Genomic DNA, 22,323 nt, shown 5'->3' on the forward strand with positions numbered 1-22,323 from the left:
TCTTCCAATATTACATTTCGATGCCATGTTTTAAAATTGCTACATGCAGAAGAAGTTTGGGTAGGTTTTAATAATTTTTATCAATATTTTATTTACTCTATGTACATGTGCTTTTTCTCCTTTTATACATATACATTACTGATGGTTAAAAACCACTGTAAAATAGAGCATGTCACTTCAACGTATCTTCCTTCTTGATCAAATTTTAAATTGTCTATTGTGAATTGGATGTCTTTCATTCTCATTTAAAGTTATATAAAGTTGTCTTTATTTCATCCCACATTTATGAGGTCACAAGCTTCTCATGTACACAGATCTGTCACTTATAGACCTTCCCCCAATCTCATATCTTTTGAGGTCGTATTAATATTCATTTCTTTTCTTGATGATTTAGAATATTTTCAAATTTAATGTATTTAGATATTGATTGATACAAACAATATTTTGAAATATGTCACAGACTTCCACCTTCATACAAATATATTTTGACTATCAAGTGGCATTTTATTATGAAAATGTATCTTTAAATCTCTTCAATATATAGTTGATCAATAGTGCTTCCAATGATTATATTGAAATTATTAGTATTTTTTCATTATGAAATAGAAAGACTTGGAATTGTCTTTAAGTTCTCATTTAGTAAATTCTGCAAAGCTGCAGGTGGTTCACTTACATGCTGAACACAATGAACACATGTGAACATTCAACACTCAAAGAAATGGGACAACAAAATCAAAAATCATCTGACTTTCTCCAGATTTTCTCTCTGATTTTTTTTACTTCAGAATTTTGCTTGCAAGAATATTGAGGAAATTTCAATTCAATCATGTGAAATAGCAGTTTCTTGAAGCAATTGTAGATGAAGCTTGGTAAAAATCTTAATTACTGATAGTTCATGTGCTCTCACTCTCAGTTTGCCTGTACTATGTACAATACATTGAGAGTGAATCATCTGCAATTTTAGTTGACCTAATAAGAACATTTTTAAGAACAGTGGTGTCCTGTGATACAGGGTCCAAGAAACCGTATCAGCGTATCTTTAGATTGCTGATAAGTACATGTAGTACTTCAACTGATCATCATCATTGATTTAATTTTATAGTTTTAACATTGGGTTTCATTGATTTAGTTGATTTACTCAATATTGTACTTGGTGATTACACAAACCTTGAACCAATAAGACACTTTTCTTAAATGATTTTTTTTATGATCTAAGTTATATTTTTATCAGTAGTGAATGCTAGACACAATGGTGATTTTAATGAGCCAAACTTGACTGAAAGTGAAAGTCATGCCCACTTATGGCTGTGAGATCATATTTGCTCATTCTATATTCATCATGTAATTTCTTGTTTCTGTTGCAATTGTTTTGCAATCTCTGATGCTTCACCTATGTAGAGACTGGTTACCACGGGTTGTTTTTTATTTGAACTCTCATATGCATCAAAGGAGGTCTTTATTTGTACATACTTTGTTCTTTCAAATCATATTACAATTTTGTTTATGAATTTCATAGGAATCAAATGCAGGTACATGTATTTGCATGCAATTGAAAAAATATCTCTCCATTTTGTTTTACAAATACTGTGCAGGGGCTGTGGAAGCGGGGGGGGGGTGGGGGGGGGGTGGGACTGAAGCCCTCCCCCAGACTTTTTTCCAAAACCGTGTACAAAAATGTAAAAATGACCATATGATTGTGATTTTTTGCATTGTCAGCCCCTACTTTGAAAACCGTTCCATGGCCTCTGCTGCGGACTGTTTGTACATTGAATAGAGAATTCTTTTGTGATAAATGAATGTAGTATTTGTTTATGAATCAACACAGAAAAGATAGAGCTGTTTTTTTTTCGAATTGCATTCTGTTGTTAAAATGTACTGAACCTGTATAATGCTTAACTTGTTTTTCTTTGTTGTTATATTGTTGGTCTTCATAGCAGTACACTGAGCAAAGATTTGATACTTCATTATACTCTGAAAGGAATTCTAGTTGCAGGGAAAGGTAGAAAACAATTGAGCCACTCAGAGCATATTCATAATCAGTGGGGAATGCAAAGGTTTGCTTTTCAAAAGCCTTCACATCCTTGTGATATTCCTCTCAATTTCAGAAATGATAAAACATCCCCTACATGCATATTCCCATCACATGTCACTCTCAGAAGGATTGAGGGAGTTTCTTAGAACTTTTTATTCTAACATCTTATACATAATTTTTGTTAAATAATGAAAAATAAATTAGTTTGAGACACAACCAATCTCAGAACCAGGGGGCCACTTCAGAAAGCTGTTCATAAGATATGCATGACTTTATGCACAGCTGGTGACCTGGGGGTGTTTCACAAAGATTTAAGTGTGACTTAGAGTCGCACTTAAATTGTGTGTGGTATAAAAGACATGACCGCATTGGGCAGATCATGCAAAGTGGATGCACAATATGGTGTATCAATCAGTAAGATCGTCTATTGCATATCATGTACATGTTGGTATTTATGTGCGACTCTAAGTCATACTAAAATCTTTGTGAAACACCCCCTTGTTCTTGTGCTAAATGGTATATCCCTATGTAGAACTGACTATGACACCTAAGATCATGTTCTAGTTGTGTGAATCTTACAAACAGCTTTATTAAACACCACCAGCACTTTTTATCAGTGTGTTCATTATTGTTCATGAGAGGATACAGCCTTATTAACACCTCCATTTTGATTTCCACTTTAATCTTTGGAAAAGATACTGGTCTTATCTAGGCCCCAATACTTTAAGCAGGTCAGTTCCCTCTTTCATGTAATGATGATACCTGACAAATAATTTGTGCACTCAAGAGATGAAACAAAGATACAGATACTGATGAAATTGTTCTGACTGTAATGTTGTACCATGTACTGAACCTGAGGGCATCAAAATCAATAAAATGAAAATGGGGAGCAGTCCATCTTTTTAGTGTGCTTAATCAAGAAATTTGTTTGGTGTCCACTGCACTTCACTATACCCTGCTAATATATTCTATTCTCCAAGGAAATAAAAAAAAATTATTTGAGACATTGTTTAGATTCTGTTTCATTGATCCTCTATGTGAAGAGAGTCAGAAAACAAATCATGATGTAATGGATGCTGGCTTGTCATTTGAAAGTCTTCTCCGAATATAATCATATTACTTCCAACATCTCATGACAATGATCATATATTCATTGCTCATATCTACTTTTGTATATTATGTTTTCATACTATTGTTTTGCGAGGAAATTTGTAAATATATAATATATCACTGAAAATCTTGGAAATGAAGAGAAATTAAAAAAAATATCTTTAGCACTGATTGTAATCTTATCTCTATCTGTAAATGTTTAAGTGTACTTACTCCAACCAAGAAATGAAAAATAGGAACATATATATATATATTATTATAATTTGTGTGGAGATATGTGTATAAAGAATTAGCTTTGATTGATGTATGAATAATTTGCAAGAAAAACGATGCATGGGTGCAGGAAGGTCATGTATATAGTTTGGCTTTTTGAGAAATAATTGAAATTGCAATATGCCATTGATATGTACATTCTGCCACATACCCAGGTTCTATTTACATATGACCTTATACAGCACCAGCTATACATTTACATGTGTTAATTCTTGTATGATATTTTGGGTTTAGGGATAGTGTACATTTTCTTTTAATTTTTGAATTTCAAGCCATATTGAATTTTGAATCGAGACTAACAAACACTTGACCAATGCATTCTGAATTTGATCATATTCTGAGTGAGAAACATTGAATAGAAAAAAAATAATTAACACGAAGAAATATTGGACCACATTTAAAATGGAATATATTTAATCCATATATGTTGCCTTGCCAAGATTCATCTATTCAAACTTTTACTCAAATTAATAAAATTAAAGAACAAAAGCTTCTGGACTTAAATATGTTTTACTTTGTCTGTTCCTTTAAATTTTTCTTGTCCTAAGCTTCCACAATAAGCTCTGTGCCTGTCCCCCGTTTGTTTTTAACAAAGCCATTGTAATTCTTGACAGAGAATCTATTCCTTCTATAATGTTGTTTTTAATTGTCTTAATTTTAGAGGCTTGTTATGATAATGGCTTTCCTGCGTTAGTGTGATGAAGTATTATGTAGACTATTTTTTTTTCTGTAGGTTTTTGTTGTACTGTCAAATGATTCATTTGTTTCTGTACTAAGCTGCTTTTTAATGCAATAATATTTTGAAACAAGTCATTGAGTTTTTCTCCAATGTGCAATTATTCAGAGTGTGGAAAGAGATGGTAGAATGTTTTGTGTGAGTTTAAGCATGTAGTTTTATCTATATTTGAATATTTTATGAATAGTTGTTATCTGTTGATGCTGAGTGTATGTGGTGAAAACATGCATTTGTCATGTATGTTTTGATTCGTTCATTGTTCACCCTGTGCCTCTTAATACAGAAAACAGTTTTATTAATGATAATTCTGCTATAAATGATGGTAGCTACCATGGTAACATTGTGACCATAATAATGACTAATTATGGTTTCCATGGGGGTTAACCACTGATGGTATGAAAAGTTACCATTGAAAATAAGTTTTTGCAACAAGACACTGATTATTCTTTACAAGTTAGGGCAGTCTAATAATATTCTAATAAAAATGATTACACAATAATCGTCATAATTCATGTGTAATTAGACATGAAAGTTATCAAAATAATATTACTACCAATTAGGAATTAAATAGATTGTAGTCTGGAAATGGAGTTTGAACAAAGTTTTTTATGAGATTTTTTTGTGTTTGCAGTTCTTTGTCTTATTCTAATCTTGGCACAATGTAGGGGACTTGTATCATTCCAATCATTTATCTACCATTTCAAGGAGTAACCTTCCTGTTTATTTTATTGCATTTTGCTCTGCAGTTTTTCAAGGAGCTTTGTGTAGCAGGTTTTACATATTAGACTGTAGGATTTTGTTGCTATCTTTTCTCCAACATCCAAAACTGCTCATCAAAATTGAGAAGTAAAATAATTCCATGCATGTCCACTTTGTAAAAAATGATTTTTTTTTCAATTTCTTTAATTAAATTGATAACCAATTATTTATGTTTGTTTTCAAGCCAATGAGGAACCATGGTGAAAGTTACAAGCATTAAGAGGGTGTGGGAACATTTATGAAGTCATTCATTCTGGAAGAGAAGGAAGTATTGCTATTATGATTGAACATTGATGTAGCAGTCGTAATACGTGGTCATCCATCTTGTCATTTCCAGCCAAAAAGTCATGGCAAAATGATTGGTTGAGACCAAAAATATCCACATCCCATACCACATGTTTTGTTTTAGGAAATAGTCAAAACCTGCTGATAGTTTATTTAAAAAGAAATAGGTGTTTATACACACAGGAAAGAATTATTAAAAGTTTGTATGTTTGATGATTAATATCCATCAAGCATAATTATGAAGGAATGAATGTTTCGCAATCTTTGACAGGATTAATGATCCTTTGTTTGGTGTAATCTGACTCACAAGTGTCTGCTGAATGGTTAATTTATAATCTATTCCTTGCTTCCTCTTCCCTTTGTGTAATGTTTGTTTCCTTCTCTTGTTTTCATAGCATTCAGTCATGAAGCCTTGAATTGAACCAGTCACTGCTCACGCTTCCTATGTATCACCATTTCTATTTCTTCCCGTATTTAAAAAAAAATGATGCTTAATCATGTTACTTTGTATATTGCATAATCATGAATGGAACAATCAATTTTAAGAAAGCAATTCATTCTAAGACAAATAAGTAACTTCAAATTTGTGTGTATAAACCAACACTGGCATAAACTCTTCATTGGTACAGTAACCGAAGAGAATGAAAGCATAAATGTACTTTCAAATTACCCTCTATGCATGTACATGTGTTATGTCATCATCCTTATACAGTGTACCACATTCTTATATGGTGTACCACATCTATTGGTTTAATTTATTTTCTAAAACTTTTCAACCTTTTATATTTTAGTTATAATGTTGAAACTATGCTGATGTCGAAATCCAGTTTGTGACACAAGTTCAGAGAGGTTAACAACCATGCTTTACATGCAGTAGCCTATTTGCCATACCAATATACATAGACATCAAGAAGGAAGCGAGTTGAACGAGCACATCCTCTACGTACAAATGTTGGTTTCATTCAGCAGTAAGCTAATCATCCTTACCCTCTAACCCCATACTCATTCGCATAATCTGTGCCATATTTGGTTGCACATACTTGTTCCCAATGGGTGAGAGGGAAGCTGAATTTTCTTTTCTTTGCCATTTATCCGTTTGTATGAGAAACATTGTTTTGGGGCCAGCCTTTGAGGGGCTGGGAGATATGCAAAGGAGTGAGCGGTGCCGATTTGAAAGGGAAATGGCAAATTTCGTGGAGGGTTGTATTTCCGTGATGGATTTGGCATGATATAGAGGGGCCATGTCGTCATGGATAGGAGGTCAACTTGATTATTACCCAGTTGCCATAGGGATTTTTGTCATTCAGGAGAGGAAGTTCTTGACTTCCTTTACTCTGTGTACACATCTGCACTAAGCAATCTTGATCAGACCAAGACGATAATACAGGAATTGAATTATTTATCAAGAAGGGAAACTTAAGCATTTTAGGTGCCTTCTGTGATTTATACCAGAAAGTAATATAAAGATTTTTCTAAGTACATGGACTTGTAAGAAATAATTGCAGATCATATTAATATTTTACAGGTTTAATTTCAATCACAAACACTTTCAGTTGAAATATTGTAGGATTCAGGAATGTTCAGAAGTATGTTTTAATCAATTTGGATACTAGAAGTACAAAGTAAAATGGCTCATGAGCCTACAAAAAAGGATTGAAAATTAGCTCCAAATTATCTTAAAATAAATCTCATAAACACTACCAGAATAACTGACCTCCCTTTCACTACTCTTTCCTCTCTTCCTCCCCCACCCCCTCTCCATTTCTCACTTCTCTCACTCTCTCTCACTGCTCTCTTTCTCTGCATATTTATCTTTCTTCAACCATAATTTCATTCTGATGCAAATTAGAATAATTGACATAGCACATCAGCTTTCAACATTTTATTATAAAACATTTTGCTCAGCTCCAATTTCTTTAAAGAAAATCCTGCATATGCAGTTAAAATGGTAAAACAAGTGACATAAAAACCTTATTTTTCTGCCCTCACTGATTGAAGTTGAACTTACTTTATCTTCTTTTATAGACTTTAAAAAAAATAATTTTACTAACATATTCATGATTAAATCAATCATTAACTTGGCATTTTCCATAATTGTTTGGAAGCAAATTACATTTGCATTGTGTCATCCTTATTATCGACACAAAAAACAAAAATCGATAACTGAAAGGGAATTATTTCCCTTTCTATAATGTAAATGAACACTTCTTTGCTCTTCATAATTTACATATATCACTCAATGTGCCATCTTTTCATGCATTTGAATATATCTGCCTAATTAATGGTATCTATTCAACATGTATTCCTATCATGGATGAAATTCATACTGGCTGTCACACAGCAAAGGTGGCAAGTTTTGACCAACACCCTGCACCTCATGGCAAAAATAATAACACTAATACAAACAAGAGAGGGAGACATACATGTATTCTTGCTTTGACAATTAAAGTCCTATTAGGGCACATGAGAGTAATTCAACCGCGCGCAAAGCATGCCGGACAGGCGTAAGTAAAGATCACATGACTTTATTGATTAAAATAATTCATTAAAAATAGATCAAATGTTTTTATATCAAAAGAAAAACGATAGACATAATGCTATGTTCATACTCTTTCATAATCAAGGTGTTTGGGAAGACTAGACTGCATTTTTGTATTTCATTTTAATCATTATTACCCACAATGCAGTTCTGGTTTTTCTGGCGATGAACTGGCCGAAATTATGGTTAGTCTTATTTCAGGCCATTTAACTTTTGATTGAGCTGGTCAAGTACCTGATTAACATATCAAGTCTTAATGTACTGTTAATTGTGACTAATGTCAGTGAATTAAAGCAAAATCTATCGAGGGATTGATTTTTAATGATTTTTTGATGAGCTATGATATAACACGTGAGTGAATGGGGGTCTGTAATACTCATGTGTGCCCTATATCGCGACTACACTTCTACACTGTCGTTGCTATGGCTGGGCGTCGTCTGCTAGAAATCGGTGGTGAGAATGCTTCAAACAGTTTCATGCAAAGTGATAGGTTATGTTTAACATTTGATAAGTATGTAACTCGGCATTTAGTGCATGCATTTATCGACTACGCTGCTGAAATGACGCTTTCAAATGTATATTCAATGCTTATCGTTTATCATGCAGAAATGCGAGTTTCTACTGCCAATAGGAGATCTGGTTGGTTTGAGAGTGTGAAATGAAACAAGTACTAGTAGGAACTTCAAAATGATGAATAACTTCTAATTATCATCAGGATTCCTATTTTCAATATTTAGAGCACGCAGAGAAAGAAAGATGAACAAAACATTAAAATACATAAACTTGTCACAGTCAGATGTAACACATCATAGATTGCGCACTTGAATACTATTCACTTCGTTGAAAGCTACAGGAGGGGGGGGGGGTGCTGAGTCGGGGTACATACCCCCATCCTCCTGGCTTGTAAGCAGGGCGGGGTTGATGCCTATAACACCCCCCCCTTCTTCCTCCAAATTAACTGTTATAATAGGGAAGAGAGGCGAAATGAGCAAAAGAAATGCTTACAATCTTTGTTTGTTATCAATTTTCTTTTATTTACTTTGTTTATTCTTATGCGAATACATAGGTAATAAATCACCTCGAACGAAATTAAACATGTAAACAAGAAGTTGTAAATCCACACAATACATATTTAGCCCATTGAAGGACATCAAGCAAGTAGAACTTGTAGCTGCAATACCATAGGAAGCGCACAAAATATAGGAATGGAACACTGCATTTTTACATTAAATTGAGGGGTGTCTAATGAGACGTTTTCTTTTCTTTTACACGTTTAGTCAGATTAGGTATTGAATGCAAGGTATCAATCTCTTCAGGAGAACTCACTCTTTCTTTTGAGACCAAAATTTTCAACTTTTCGTCATTTGACCCACAGTATAGGGCACATGAGAGTAATTCAACCGCGCGCAAAGCATGCCGGACAGGCGTAAGTAAAGATCACATGACTTTATTGATTAAAATAATTCATTAAAAATAGATCAAATGTTTTTATATCAAAAGAAAAACGATAGACATAATGCTATGTTCATACTCTTTCATAATCAAGGTGTTTGGGAAGACTAGACTGCATTTTTGTATTTCATTTTAATCATTATTACCCACAATGCAGTTCTGGTTTTTCTGGCGATGAACTGGCCGAAATTATGGTTAGTCTTATTTCAGGCCATTTAACTTTTGATTGAGCTGGTCAAGTACCTGATTAACATATCAAGTCTTAATGTACTGTTAATTGTGACTAATGTCAGTGAATTAAAGCAAAATCTATCGAGGGATTGATTTTTAATGATTTTTTGATGAGCTATGATATAACACGTGAGTGAATGGGGGTCTGTAATACTCATGTGTGCCCTATAAATGGTCACATACAGTGCTTCCACAGATCCAAAACAAATTTCCAGAAACTGAATCCCAAATTTCCCCAGAATTTATAGACATTTCCTGAAATTTTCAAGTTCAATTTTTTTTTTAATCTGACAAATATTCAGCAAGCCTAAATTTGGTCCAAGTGACCAAAATCAAGGAATTCAACATTTTTTTGCTTATGCCCTCTTTAAAAATAGGAACAAAATTATAAAATCCAAGCGCAAGCGGAAAATTTTTGAGCTCCGTTTCGAGGTAAAACTTCTTTAAATATAACATCAATATTAAAAGTTGCAATAATAATTGTAATTTACGGATTACCTGGAATTTTTCACTACCCGAAAATTACCTGAAAATGATCCGGAATTCGGGTAATTTCCTTCAAAGTGGAAACACTGGTCACACATGCATGAAAACTTAATATGCTGATACAGAGTTATATTATCAGAATCAAAGACAATGGTTTCAACCTTCTTTATTTTTTTACATTTTGAAAAGTTTGGTTATAATTATAAGCCAGGGTGGTATTCCAAGGTGGTTTTTAATTCCTTTATTTCAAGTTTAATGTAGCTAGTCTGCACTCTGAAGACAAGGTGGTTCACGAACGAGTCTTGCCTGATTTCATGATCAATAACAGATGCAATATGATCTTTTGACCCCTAGATGACCTTTGACCTTATCATCCTGAAGGACACACATGTGGTATTACCCAAGGAATATTTATACCAAGTGTGAACATAAGTGTGCAAAAATGAATAAATGAGAGCAATCTGAACAAAAACTTGACCTTTTGACCCCATCTTCCTCAACAACACACATGTGGGATTACCCTATGATCATTTTGACCAAGTGTGATCAAAATTGATGCAAAATTAAGAAATGAGGGTAAGTTGAACAAAAACTTCTATAAAGGATGAATATGACCTCATGTCATTTGACCTTTTAACCCCCAGATGACTTTTGACCCCATCACTGTCATATGGTCAGATGTGGTACTCGGAGCTGGAACAATGAAATGGTCAAGTGACTTCATTGTTCTGGCCCGTTGCTGTCACAGATCGCCGACTCTCAATGTAATTTCCAATTATCCTTTGTTTAATCTTGACCGTTTTGTCATGCACAAATCTATCTGCTGTTTTTCTATAAAAAAAAGAAATCAATCAATATATCCCAATATTTTTCTCTTTATTCATATAGCATTATCCCCTCTTAATGATATTTCTGTTATGTGTATGAACCTCAAGTACTAATATTTAATCTTACTCTTCAATATGCTTTTATTTTATTATCTTTTGTTAATTCGTAGGCATATTATTTCATTTCATTTGTTTTTTTTTTCTTTTTATCTGTTAACTTTGTATGTGTCAGTTTTCGGACCGTTTTTACATCTTCATGTAATATATCGGATTGAATTTGTCTAACCCAAGGATCATATGTTTGAACAACAAAAAAAGAGATGAGAGCAATTTTAACAAAAACTTAAAATAAAGGATGAGCATGACCTCATACCATTTGACCTTTTGACCCCCAGATGACCTTTGAACCCATCATTCTCATTAGGTTACATGTGGTATTAGCCAAGGATCATATGTACCAAGTATTGATGCAAAAATAAAGAAATGAGAACAAGTTGAACAAAAACTTTAACATTTTCTAACAGACCAACGGACCAACTGGAAAAGTGATTACTAGGTCTCTACTGAACTTCGTTCAGGCGAGACAAAAAAGGAATCATCCTGGTTTTGCTTATTATTTTTCAAGTGCATTCTCTTTTACTGATTACACATTTAATAGTAATGCAGCTTTTGAACTTGAAATGCAACAATACCTTCTGCTCTTTCCACAAGAAAGTTTTATGCTCCAAAGACAAAATGCAAGGTCTGTGATATCCACACTTCGTATAAGGACTTTCAAAGCATTCTTCTTGATCATGACAGGAAGAGATGAAATGAACAGCCAAATAATCCTTGCTGCTATTTGTGAGAGACATTTATATAAGAATGAATACATAATAACCCACAATCCTCGCATAATTAGATGCTCAAATTAACGTGCAACATATTTTCTGTACCCTTGTCATTCTTTCTTAAGCAATCATCTTGGGTAATTGAACAAAGAACTCTTCAATTGTAAAGTAAGATGGGGAAGGGTGTGGTTTTCATTATCTATAACACTTTAAATCAGGTAAGAATACCATTCAAACTACCTCTCTCTTTTTATAGTTTGAAATCTGTCATTTTGGAAAAGTCAAGCATGAGGAAAAAACTTACTGAGAAGTATTTTACAGCAAAACATTATTTGAGTAAATTCAGAAGGAATACTAAAGAATGAATATTCCTTTTTATCTGTCACTTGGGAAAAGTAAAGCCTGAGGAAAAAGCTTACTGAGAAGTATTTTACAGCAAAAATTTATTTGAGTAAAAATAAGAAGGAATGATAATGAATGAATTATTACAAACTGTGATAATCAAGAAAAAGGACTGGAGCTGTTAAACAAAGATCAACCCTACCCTCCTGTACGTCTCCATCCCCAATATATACATTGCCTACATGTAGCACCCCAACAACCCATATTTCTCCTATGTCACCCATCTTGTTGTACAAAAGGATTGGCTATAGGTTCCATGCCATCTGCTGGGCATATAAGGACTACTGACGTCCCTCGGCACACAGCAATACCAAGATTCCTTCTATCATCAGTCAGTTTAAATGGGTCATCTGGATCTGCAGCAACGAAAATTGATATTCATAAACTTAAAGGTAAATGCCAGTTTTGTTAACGATATCAAAATGAGTTAATGCAGAATCCAATGAAATGACCACCAAAGTGTCTGTTTGTATAAATAAAAACATATGTGCCAAAGGATTCTGGAAGAAATTGTATAATTGCTGAGAAATCAGCAAATAAGCACAGGATTCAGGTCAAGCGTCGGGCCTGACATTCACATGTCCCACATGCGCTTATCTGTGTTGGTGATCTTCAGTGTGAACATTTTTCAGCGTAGATTTCTCGATTTCACAAAGTTCAGTTTATGTAACTGTACCAGATCTAGATCCTTGATGATATACTGAGAACTGAGCCTTGTTTTACAGACTTTATCATGAAATCAGTGTTTGCTGCAACTACTGGCATTTCTCTTTAATTACATCCAAAAATCTGTTACTATTTGTAATGAAGTGAACTTCCTAGCTCAACACACATATCATTCCATGAGCTAAGTCTTGGGAATAAGAAACATCAACATATTCCTCTGAGCCCAATCGATAAGCATATGATTTTTTATTTTTTTTTAAGAATCCAAGTCAGGATGACATATGCATGGTTATTGCTTTCAAGGATATTGATGAGTATGATATAATAAAGATTAATTTTGAAAGTGTTTTGCTATATTCTCTCCGGACAGAAAGTATTGCTTGTATCAATTTACTTTAACTTGTATAAAAAAAAATAGGATAACAACGGCAGCTTCTGGGGGGGGGGGGAGAGAAGATACTTAAAACTGCTACATAGTAACCAAAGAGATGATACTGTTTGACTTAAAAAATATTTTGAAAACGACCTACCTCTCATGAACTCTGTCGTTCCATCTAGTACCAAATTGAGGAGTGGATCAAATCCTTTCAGAATCCCTGTCACTATAATAAGCAAAGGGAATGTAAAAAATAATAGTAAATTATGGAATGTGAAAGAAACAAATTATGTAATTACAACATGTCTTTGACAGCGACAGAGCCATCAGTGAAAATGAAAAAAAAAGAGGCATCTCGTCTCCTTCACTGTACAAGTGGGACAAAATTGAAAAAGAACTAAAGCAAAAGCATCATCAACATCACCACTATCATCAACACACAACATCATTATCATTAGCAGACATCATCAGACATAGTCGGACATAATCTCTTTTACCTTGGTAGTGATCACCTTTAGCTTAAGCTCATTTTCATGTTTGTCTCACCTGCAGATTTGATTTTACGGTAGCATCACAAAATTCATAACACATCTCTTGTAATTGCCAGTCAAGTTTGAAAATAAGTTGGATCTCATTCAATCAAAAACATAAGTTATTTTTATCCAGATTCAAACTAAGGCTGTATTTTTCTGATAACTATCAACATATGTGTGAGGGACATATATTCCCGACCCTCTTGCAGGTCAACTGAGTCATGACATAATGGGTAAGGGTTCTCCACCAAGGAAATATGGTTTTCACAATCTTGTAAATCTTAAAAGATTGATGATCAAAATACTATAACCTGGTGCTATTAGCATATAATTAAGCTTTTTTGTTGTTGCTAATATGCATACCGTAGTTTTAGGCAAGTCTGCAGGCACAGACCCTGATTGAAACTTTCATAAAAAGTGTGTCTCCACACAAAGACTAGCACATACAAAACTTGCTGTTTACACAAGGCATGAGAAGGAAACCCAAGAGCCGGGTTATTTGGACCAATCTCAAAGCCGAGGGGGGGTGGCGGCGGATTCCATCCCCCCCTCGACATCTCGGCCTTTAATCATGCGAGTGCCACTAAGTGTGCAATATAATCTACAAGGCGGTGTGATTAATTTTTTTGAAAGAATAAGATTTTTAATCTAATGAATCAATTATGCTAATTTATTCATGAAATAATACATTTGCTCTAATCAACCATCATACTGCCTCAAAACTGCTTATTTTCTATTCACAGACTCTTTGTAAGATCCCAACTTAAAAAAAGACTTGGCATTGCAATTTTTTTCTTTTTTTTTTAAATTTCTTACATATTTATTTGATTTTTGACTTGTTTTTTTAATGTTTTTTCGATGCAAATTGTTGCAGACTTAGTTCTGATCATAAATAAGACAAAATCATTTAAGTTCATTCAGTAAAAGTAGAAATAATACATTTATGAATTTTGGCTAAATACACAATTTGCATTGGATTTGTACATGAATTCACGTTTTGAGTCTGAAATGCACTTACATAATGTTGCGTAATTACGTAACCGCGTATCTGGGCATTGCAAATTAGGTCTCAAACGTTGCGCGAGATCTAAAAGTAAAAAGTCAGCGAGCGGCATGGTTGAAAAATTTCGCGCGGCGGATTTATCATGAAAAACGTAAAGGGGGGGGGGAATCCGCTCCCCAGGCCTTTTACTGTAAAAATGGCATTAATTTCATCAGGCTTGAAATTTTTTGTGTCTTTTGTAGTTTTTCCCATTAATTTAGAAATGTACCCTATGATGAAAACAATGATAGTATAACTGAGATGATGATAGGTAAAACATAATATCTTGATATATAGGTAAGAGAATGAATGTGAATCTTATTAATATACAGACCTTCTCTGCCTCCTTGGAATTTGACACGTATTTGTTTGTCAATATATTTTGACAAATCTAAAATACTCTCCTTCTTCTTCTTCTGTTGCTCCTGTTGCTATTAAGATAAAGATACAAAGTCAATAAAATTACATTGTAGGTTTACTTGTTTTGTACACCAGTTCAGCCTCATGGTTGACTGCTGGTGACCTACAGTAATAATGGCCATTCATTTTGAACTCACCTCTATTTGTGAACATCCCTGAAATCAACAAATGGTAGGTTTCAACAAGATAGTGGCTATTATGACTTGTATGTCATTGGGTGATTTCCACTTTCAAGTTTGGGGTTGGTGTTAGTCTTAGTGTCAAGAGCATGGAAAAAGGCTGCTGGCCCTTGTTCCAATACCAGCATGGGTTCAGATACCTCAGGCGATGGTTCGTATGGGCTCCACTACACTTCACTACCGCTACTCTCCGCTCCACCTGGATCCGAACTATCGGGGAACAAATACTCCTATTTACTCAATCTCAAAAACCAGTGACAAATTGTGGCACTTTATGGTAACAAAGGCAACATATCATGACCAAAACAAACATTCAGCTATCTCTACACTACAGTGACTAAACTTACTATCGGACACAGACTCACTCCTTGCCCTTTCTTGTAAAGGTCTCAAAATTGGTGATTCGAAGCCGGTTCGGAGTACCTCACACGTAGGGACAGTGATTTTCCATGATCGTGGAAACTGACGGAATTCACAGAATCTATTGTGTGGCAGTATCCTGACATCGAGGCACAGACTGGAACCTCAAAACAAGTGGAATGCCTCTGGCGGTCTCACCTGCATCATGCGATTAATATAGTAGCAGTGCTGACTTTGAAAACTACTGTAAAATAATTATTCACAAAGCACAACATTCATATATAATGATACAATACTACGTTGACATTTGACCTTGATCATGTGACCTAAAACTTGTCAGTGATACTTGACTACCCCTATATCCACATTTTTTACATTATATCTATAAACTTTGAAAGGTCATATGACCTGAAACTCGCACAAGATGTTCAGTGATACTTGGTTACTCTTATGTCCAAGTTTCATGAATCATATCCATAAACTTTCAAAGTTATGATGGTGATTCAACAGATACCCCCCCCACATAGCCAAAGTTCATTGACCTTACACAACCTTTGAACTTGATCATGTGACCTGAAATCCGCACAGGATGTTCAATGATACTTAATCACTCTTTTGTCCAGGTTTTATGAACTAGACCAATAAACTTTCAAAGTTATGATGGTAATTCAACAAATACCCCCAATTTGGCCAAAGTTCATTGACCTTACATAACCTTTGACCTTGATCATGTGACCTGAAATTTGTACAGGATGTGAAGTGGTACTTGATTACTCTTATGTCCAAGTTTCATGAATCAGGTCCATAAACTTTTAAAGTTATGAATGATGGTAATTCAAGAAATACCCCCAATTTGGCCAAAGTTCAGGTACGGGTTCCATATGCACCCCCCACTAAAATTGAAAATAAAAACATGGAGAAGGTTCAGAATATATATCTAGCCCTAATATAGAACATATATGATGGGGAAGTGGAAATACATACCAAAATATGGCTTTATTCCATCAAATTTCGAGCAGGATCAAATGCATGTAATTGTCCATAGACATCAGTTTAGTTAGTCAGTGAAGGGTCTGAGTCAAGACTAGTCAAACTATCGGCTGATAATCGTTACTTAAAATACCCCTTCCGGTATCAGAGTTTCTCGCTAGCATAGCTGAAAGCTCTTGACTGCAGATAAATTGAGATGAGTACGATTCCCAACCAAGGTAAGCAACAGTAAAAAAGTGATTAAAAATTCTGAAGTGAACGAACCGGGAGTCTCAACAATCTTTTGTTTTATTTTTAGTGGGGGGTGCATTTGGAACTCTTTCCAAAGTTGATTGACCTTAAATGACCTTTGACCTTGGTCATGTGACTCAAAATTCGGGCAGGATGTTCAGTACTTGATTAACCTTATGGGGTCATTCCATGCCAATTCACCCAATGAATGTGCAATTTTGCACCCGACCGTCTCAGAATTCGTTGTAATTTGGTATACATAAAATTCAACATGGCCCAAGCACAAAACAAAAAAAATTAGTCCAATCGGTCCGTCGGTTCTCGCGCTACGGCCCGCCCTTTTCTCCTTGTTTTGACAAAAATGGGCGTGACCTTCAACTTTCAATGGCGACTGCATCGTTACGTGTTGACCAATTTTCATGAAACTGGTACCATTTGATAGGAAATTCAGAGAGGAATCCAAAACATGCATCGAATAATGTATTGAAGCAATTTATAAGGTCATGACCTTTGACTTTAACTTTGACCTTGAGTTTGACCCCCGGACAAATAATTTTTTAACTTGATTTTCGTGTATGTTAATTATTGGTATGTTATTGACAAAATATGTTAAAATAAATGATGATATTTTATTTCTTCACCTTTAAAAACTCTTCCTAAGATACCATGAAATTTCACTCTAGTCCCACACACTGATATTCATGTTAGTAAAGTGTTTACCAGTTACATGATTTCTTCCAATCTTAAGTTACAGTATGCAAGCACATGAAAAGAAATTAAGCTTAATCAGTTTACAAATACAAGACTAAACCTTTATGCTAATGAATAGGTATCTGTTTAGGCATTTTATGATTCAGCAATATATATCATATACATATATATACATGTATATATTTTGATGATAAAAGTGAAGACTTTACTACTATGAATATATATGATATATATTGCCGAACATCAAAATGAATATATATTGATGAACATCAAAATGCCTAAACAGATACCTATTCATGAGCATAAAGGTTTAATCTTTTATTTGTGAACTGATTAAGCTTAATTTCTTTTCATGTGCTTGCATACTGTAACTTAAGATTGGAAGAAGTCATGTAACTGGTAAACACTTTACTAACATGAATATCAGTGTGTGGGACTAGAGTAAAATTTCATGATATCTTTGGAAGAGTTTTTAACCCTAAATAGACTGGGCTATTTCGACGCCTAAGAAGACTGGGGGGGGGGCTGATTCAGCCCCCCCTTATGATCTCGGCCGTCGATCGCGCGATCGCGACGAAAATTGGCACACGCGTTACCCATGGCATTATCTACAAAACTATAACATCAAATTCTGCAAAAATCTCATGTTTCATTAATTATGCTAATTTATGCGTAAAATCATAAGTTTGCTGTAATTAATAAAATAATGCCCCTGAAATGCTAATTTTTGTTTCACATACTCTAGATAGGCATCTGATCAAATTTATTGAAAAAAAATTTCAACATCACATTTAATTTCTTATGTATTCTATTGTTTTCTAAATTTCTTATGTATTTCTTTGTTTTTCGACTTTTTGTTTTTTATTGTTTTTTCAATGGAAATTGTCAGGGACTTTATTTGGACCATAAAAAAGATAAAATTAATTGATTTTAAGCAGTAAAAGGAAAAATAATGATACATTTATGAATTTTGGTTCAAAATACTATTTGCATTGGATTTGTACACAAATTCACGTTTTTGAGTAATTTTGAGTGTGCATGCACTTACAAAATGTTGCGTAATTTCCGAACCGCGTACCCGGGGGTCACAATTTTGGTCTCAAAAGTTGCGCGAGACTTGAAAGTAAAAAGTCAGTGAGCGACGCAGTCAAAAAATTTTGCACGGCGGATTTATTGCGAAAAATGTCGAGGGGGGGCTGAATCAGCCCCCCCCCCCAGTCTTTTTAGGGTTAAAGGTGAAGAAATAAAATATCATCATTGATTTTAACATATTTTGTCAATATCATACCAATAATTAACATACACGAAAATCAAGTTAAAAAATTATTTGTCCAGGGGTCAAACTCAAGGTCAAAGTTAAGGTCAAAGGTCATGACCTTATAAATTGCTCCAATACATTATTCGATGCATGTTTTGGATTCCTCTCTGAATTTCCTATCAAATGGTACCAGTTTCATGAAAATTGGTTAACACGTAACGACGCAGTGGCCATTGAAAGTTGAAGGTCACGCCCATTTTTGTCAAAACAAGGAGAAAAGGGCGGGCCGTAGCGCGAGAACCGACGGACCGATTGGACTAATTTTTTTGTTTTGTGCTTGGGCCATGTTGAATTTTATGTATACCAAATTACAACGAATTCTGAGACGGTCGGGTGCAACCACTGGGTGAATCCAGATGGAATGACCCTATGGCCAAGTTTCATGAACTAGGTCCATATACTTTCTAAGTTATGCTGTCATTTCAAAAACTTAACCTTAGTAACTACATGTAAGGCTTACCGCTTCGGTTAAGATTTGGTGTTGACGCCGCCGTCTGAAAAGCGGCGCCAATAGCCTCATTCTGCTTCGCAGGTGAGACAAAAATGAAAAGTTGTCTCCTTTTACCTCAGTCTTGATTGGCCATTTTGTAATGAATTTTGAAAGAATTAGGACTCTAGTCTAGGCGAGGTATGGTATCGCGACAGAACATTTCGGGGATTTTTTTTGAGGTTCCAGTCTGTGCCTCGATGTCAGGATACTGCCACACGATAGACCTTCATCCATATAATCGTGGTAAGTCAAAAGTGCATAATTTCTGTTTTCACAATTTTCTTTCCAAGTTATTGAGACCACAATCCCCGGGGGGGGGGGGGGCACTCGACCAAAAAAGTGGTGGGGGTGTGCCGCGAGCGAGACAAAAAACGGGGGCCTTGGAGCGGGCTTACTGTAAAAAGGAGGGTCCTCGGAACGGGCTTCGGAACGACAAATGTTTGTGAAAACGGGGGTCCTTGGAACGGATCGCCAGCGTGTGAGTGCGTATGCATCCCTATGGAGCGGTCATGCGTGCATGATGAAGCTAGCGCGGCCTCCGCCGGGGGAGCTCTGCGGCCGCTTTTCACCAAAATTGCAGCTCATTCAATGCGATCGGAGCGGCGTAACGAAAAATATGCGAAGCTTTGGAGCGGATATCTCTCTTCTTTTTTCTCGATAAGAAGAAAATGCTATGCCTTGGAGCGGCTTTCTTTGTTCTTTTTCTCAACAAGGCAAAAATGCTATGCCTTGGAACGGAAATTTGAGTGTGAAAATGGGGGTCCCCTCCGCGGCACATACCCACTATGCATTATATACTGAGTGCCCCCCCGAGCCACAATCTACCCTAGTCCCGTGTCTATGGAGTATGGTAAATGCACGGTGGACTCCTGGGCTCCCGCTTCGCGAGCCGGAGCTAGCTCTCTCGGTTAACACTGACACGTTAATATTGAGCCTGAGCCTAGCCTAGGTTGAGGCACTTGTTCACTGCTACCACCCTGCCTGTGGTGAATCTACAGGTAGGACTATGGTATGCCAATGTTGTACAGAGCACACACTTCAAAAAATCATTAAAATATCACTTTTGTGACCAAAATTACTAATTTTCTTACAGTTGCAATTCATTTTTCATTAGTAAACTTGGGAATAATTTTTGTATTCACCAGAGCACTCAAAAACTTGAATTTTGGGCATATTTTTGTGTACGCCCTCTATTGGTGGAAAGTAGTGTGGCAAGAAAATTTTCATTTTTTGATCTCTATTTTTGATTAAGAAAAAAATGATTTAAAGAATCAAATTGAAATAAGAGCCAAGTAGTATGAATGATAGGTGTAATGAAAACTGTCAGTGTAAAAAAATTAAGCATTTGCCCCAAAGAAAAAGAGAAAATAAGCCAAACATTGCCACCCTTATTTTGCCACACATGCACATGGAGATATTACTGAGAACAAGGTTTATATATTATAACCTTGTTCATTGAATGAGTGCCACTCTGAGTGGGTTGAGCCTTTAGGCCGAGGCGAGGGCCGCGAGTAACTTATAATAATAATATTCTTCCTCTTTCTTCCTCCTCCAGACTATGTCCTCCTCACAGCCCTATGCCATAAAACTAAGGGTCATCATAAAAAGTGCTATTGATACTAAATATTATAAATCAGATTATCAAAACTTACTGCCATTGATGTTGCTTGGGATCTTTCACAGTACGATTCTAGTTGTTGTTAGCACCAAGCGGAAGGATTCATGTTAGTATGCACTACACTACCAACGAATTGTTTTTATGTACCTATATATATACACGTACGTGTGTGCATGTGCACACTTGCTTGTGCGCTATGCATATGCGCATACGACCAACGATCCGCGATCCGAGCAAGGATCACTACATGTACTAGTAGTTTTATACTTCTCAAGACTATAGCTGATAATGGATATGGCTAGGAAATAAGGCCATGATATTGATGCAATTTTTGTCTGAACTTTAATATAATGATTTTTCTTATTGGTTTTTAGTTATATTAATCAAATATTAATTTTTATTATTAAATTGATAAATCAAATTAATAAACAAATCAATTATTAATTAATGAATTGATCCCGGGGGGGGGGCACTTACATTGACGAGTAGATACCATGCGCGACCAAAAAAACACGTAAAAAGGATGTCTTTTTCACGATAGGGCACGTTACGTACGTAACGTGATAAGGGTGTCAAAAACACAAAAATAATGAAAAAGGGGTATCTATTTCGCTAGGAAAATTACGTGTTTAGGGTCGAATTTGCGGGGATGATAAAACAAAGATTTTTTTTTTTGCCCCAACACTTCGTGTTTAGGGTCCGATTTGCGCGAGGTGTAGAAGTTGGGGTCGTACTAAACCAAATAAGGTAAAGCCGACGACCAAAGGACCAGTAACAATAAAACATTCCTTTACTTGTTTAGGGGATCATTTCAGGGAACATTTGCCAAGAGTATCGTTTTGTTTCCAATACTTGTTAAGGGTAGGGTTTCAAACGCCAATACTTGTTAAGGGGTGCATTTTCAGAAAATGGAAATTACGTGTTTAGGGTGCTTTTCGAGACCCCCTGGTCGCGCATGGTATCCACTCGTGAATGGAAGTGGCCCCCCGGGGAATTGATTAATTAAATTAACAAATTAATATTATTATTAGATACTTTTAAGTTTTCCAATATATTTCTGTATGGTGTTTCCATAGAGGCTATTTTGGATTTCCACTCTTCGTTAGATCTCAGGCTAGTTATATTATTTTGAACCTGGCCTTTGGCATATATTTTCAACTTGGGGTGGTTTTTCAGTTTTGGAGAGAGCCGAGAGAGCCACGAATGCACTCTCATAAGCTATTTAAAAAAAACAATTTTCAAGAAAAAGGGTGGTTTTGATCAAAGACTGGCCATATCGCAACGGATCAATTGCGGGGTCAAACGTATTTTTTTTTTTGGGGGGGGCCCTTTGTATTTTTTTCCAAAGTCTTAAAAAAAAAACTCAGCCACTGACGTGTTTAGGGCATGTCAGTTTTTCCTGGGTCATTCTGGCGACAACTTGTTTA

The 22,323-nt window shown here is 35.3% G+C and overlaps 1 protein-coding gene across 1 annotated transcript; it reads right to left on the minus strand.

The window, feature by feature from the left end:
• Positions 1–10,739: 10,739 nt before the first annotated feature.
• LOC121410374 (U6 snRNA-associated Sm-like protein LSm7) lies at positions 10,740–21,027 on the minus strand. Its single transcript, XM_041602417.1, has 4 exons — positions 20,931–21,027; positions 14,914–15,010; positions 13,159–13,230; positions 10,740–12,318 (listed from the first exon to the last, which is right to left on the minus strand). Exons 1-4 carry the CDS (start codon positions 20,934–20,936, stop codon positions 12,179–12,181), a joined length of 315 nt encoding a protein of 104 aa, XP_041458351.1. The 5' UTR covers positions 20,937–21,027; the 3' UTR covers positions 10,740–12,178.
• Positions 21,028–22,323: the final 1,296 nt, after the last annotated feature.

The sequence above is a fragment of the Lytechinus variegatus genome, chromosome 3 (genome assembly GCF_018143015.1).
Source record: "Lytechinus variegatus isolate NC3 chromosome 3, Lvar_3.0, whole genome shotgun sequence".
NCBI classification, from domain to species: Eukaryota; Metazoa; Echinodermata; class Echinoidea; order Temnopleuroida; family Toxopneustidae; genus Lytechinus; species Lytechinus variegatus.

What these genes read in the sequence shown, in the direction of transcription:
- LOC121410374 (XM_041602417.1), bottom strand. An exon ending in ATTCCAAGGAGGCAGAGAAG is followed by an intron (nt 13,231 to 14,913) that starts GTCTGTATATTA and finishes TGCTTATTATAG; the next exon opens with TGACAGGGATTCTGAAAGGA. An exon ending in AACGACAGAGTTCATGAGAG is followed by an intron (nt 12,319 to 13,158) that starts GTAGGTCGTTTT and finishes TCGTTGCTGCAG; the next exon opens with ATCCAGATGACCCATTTAAA.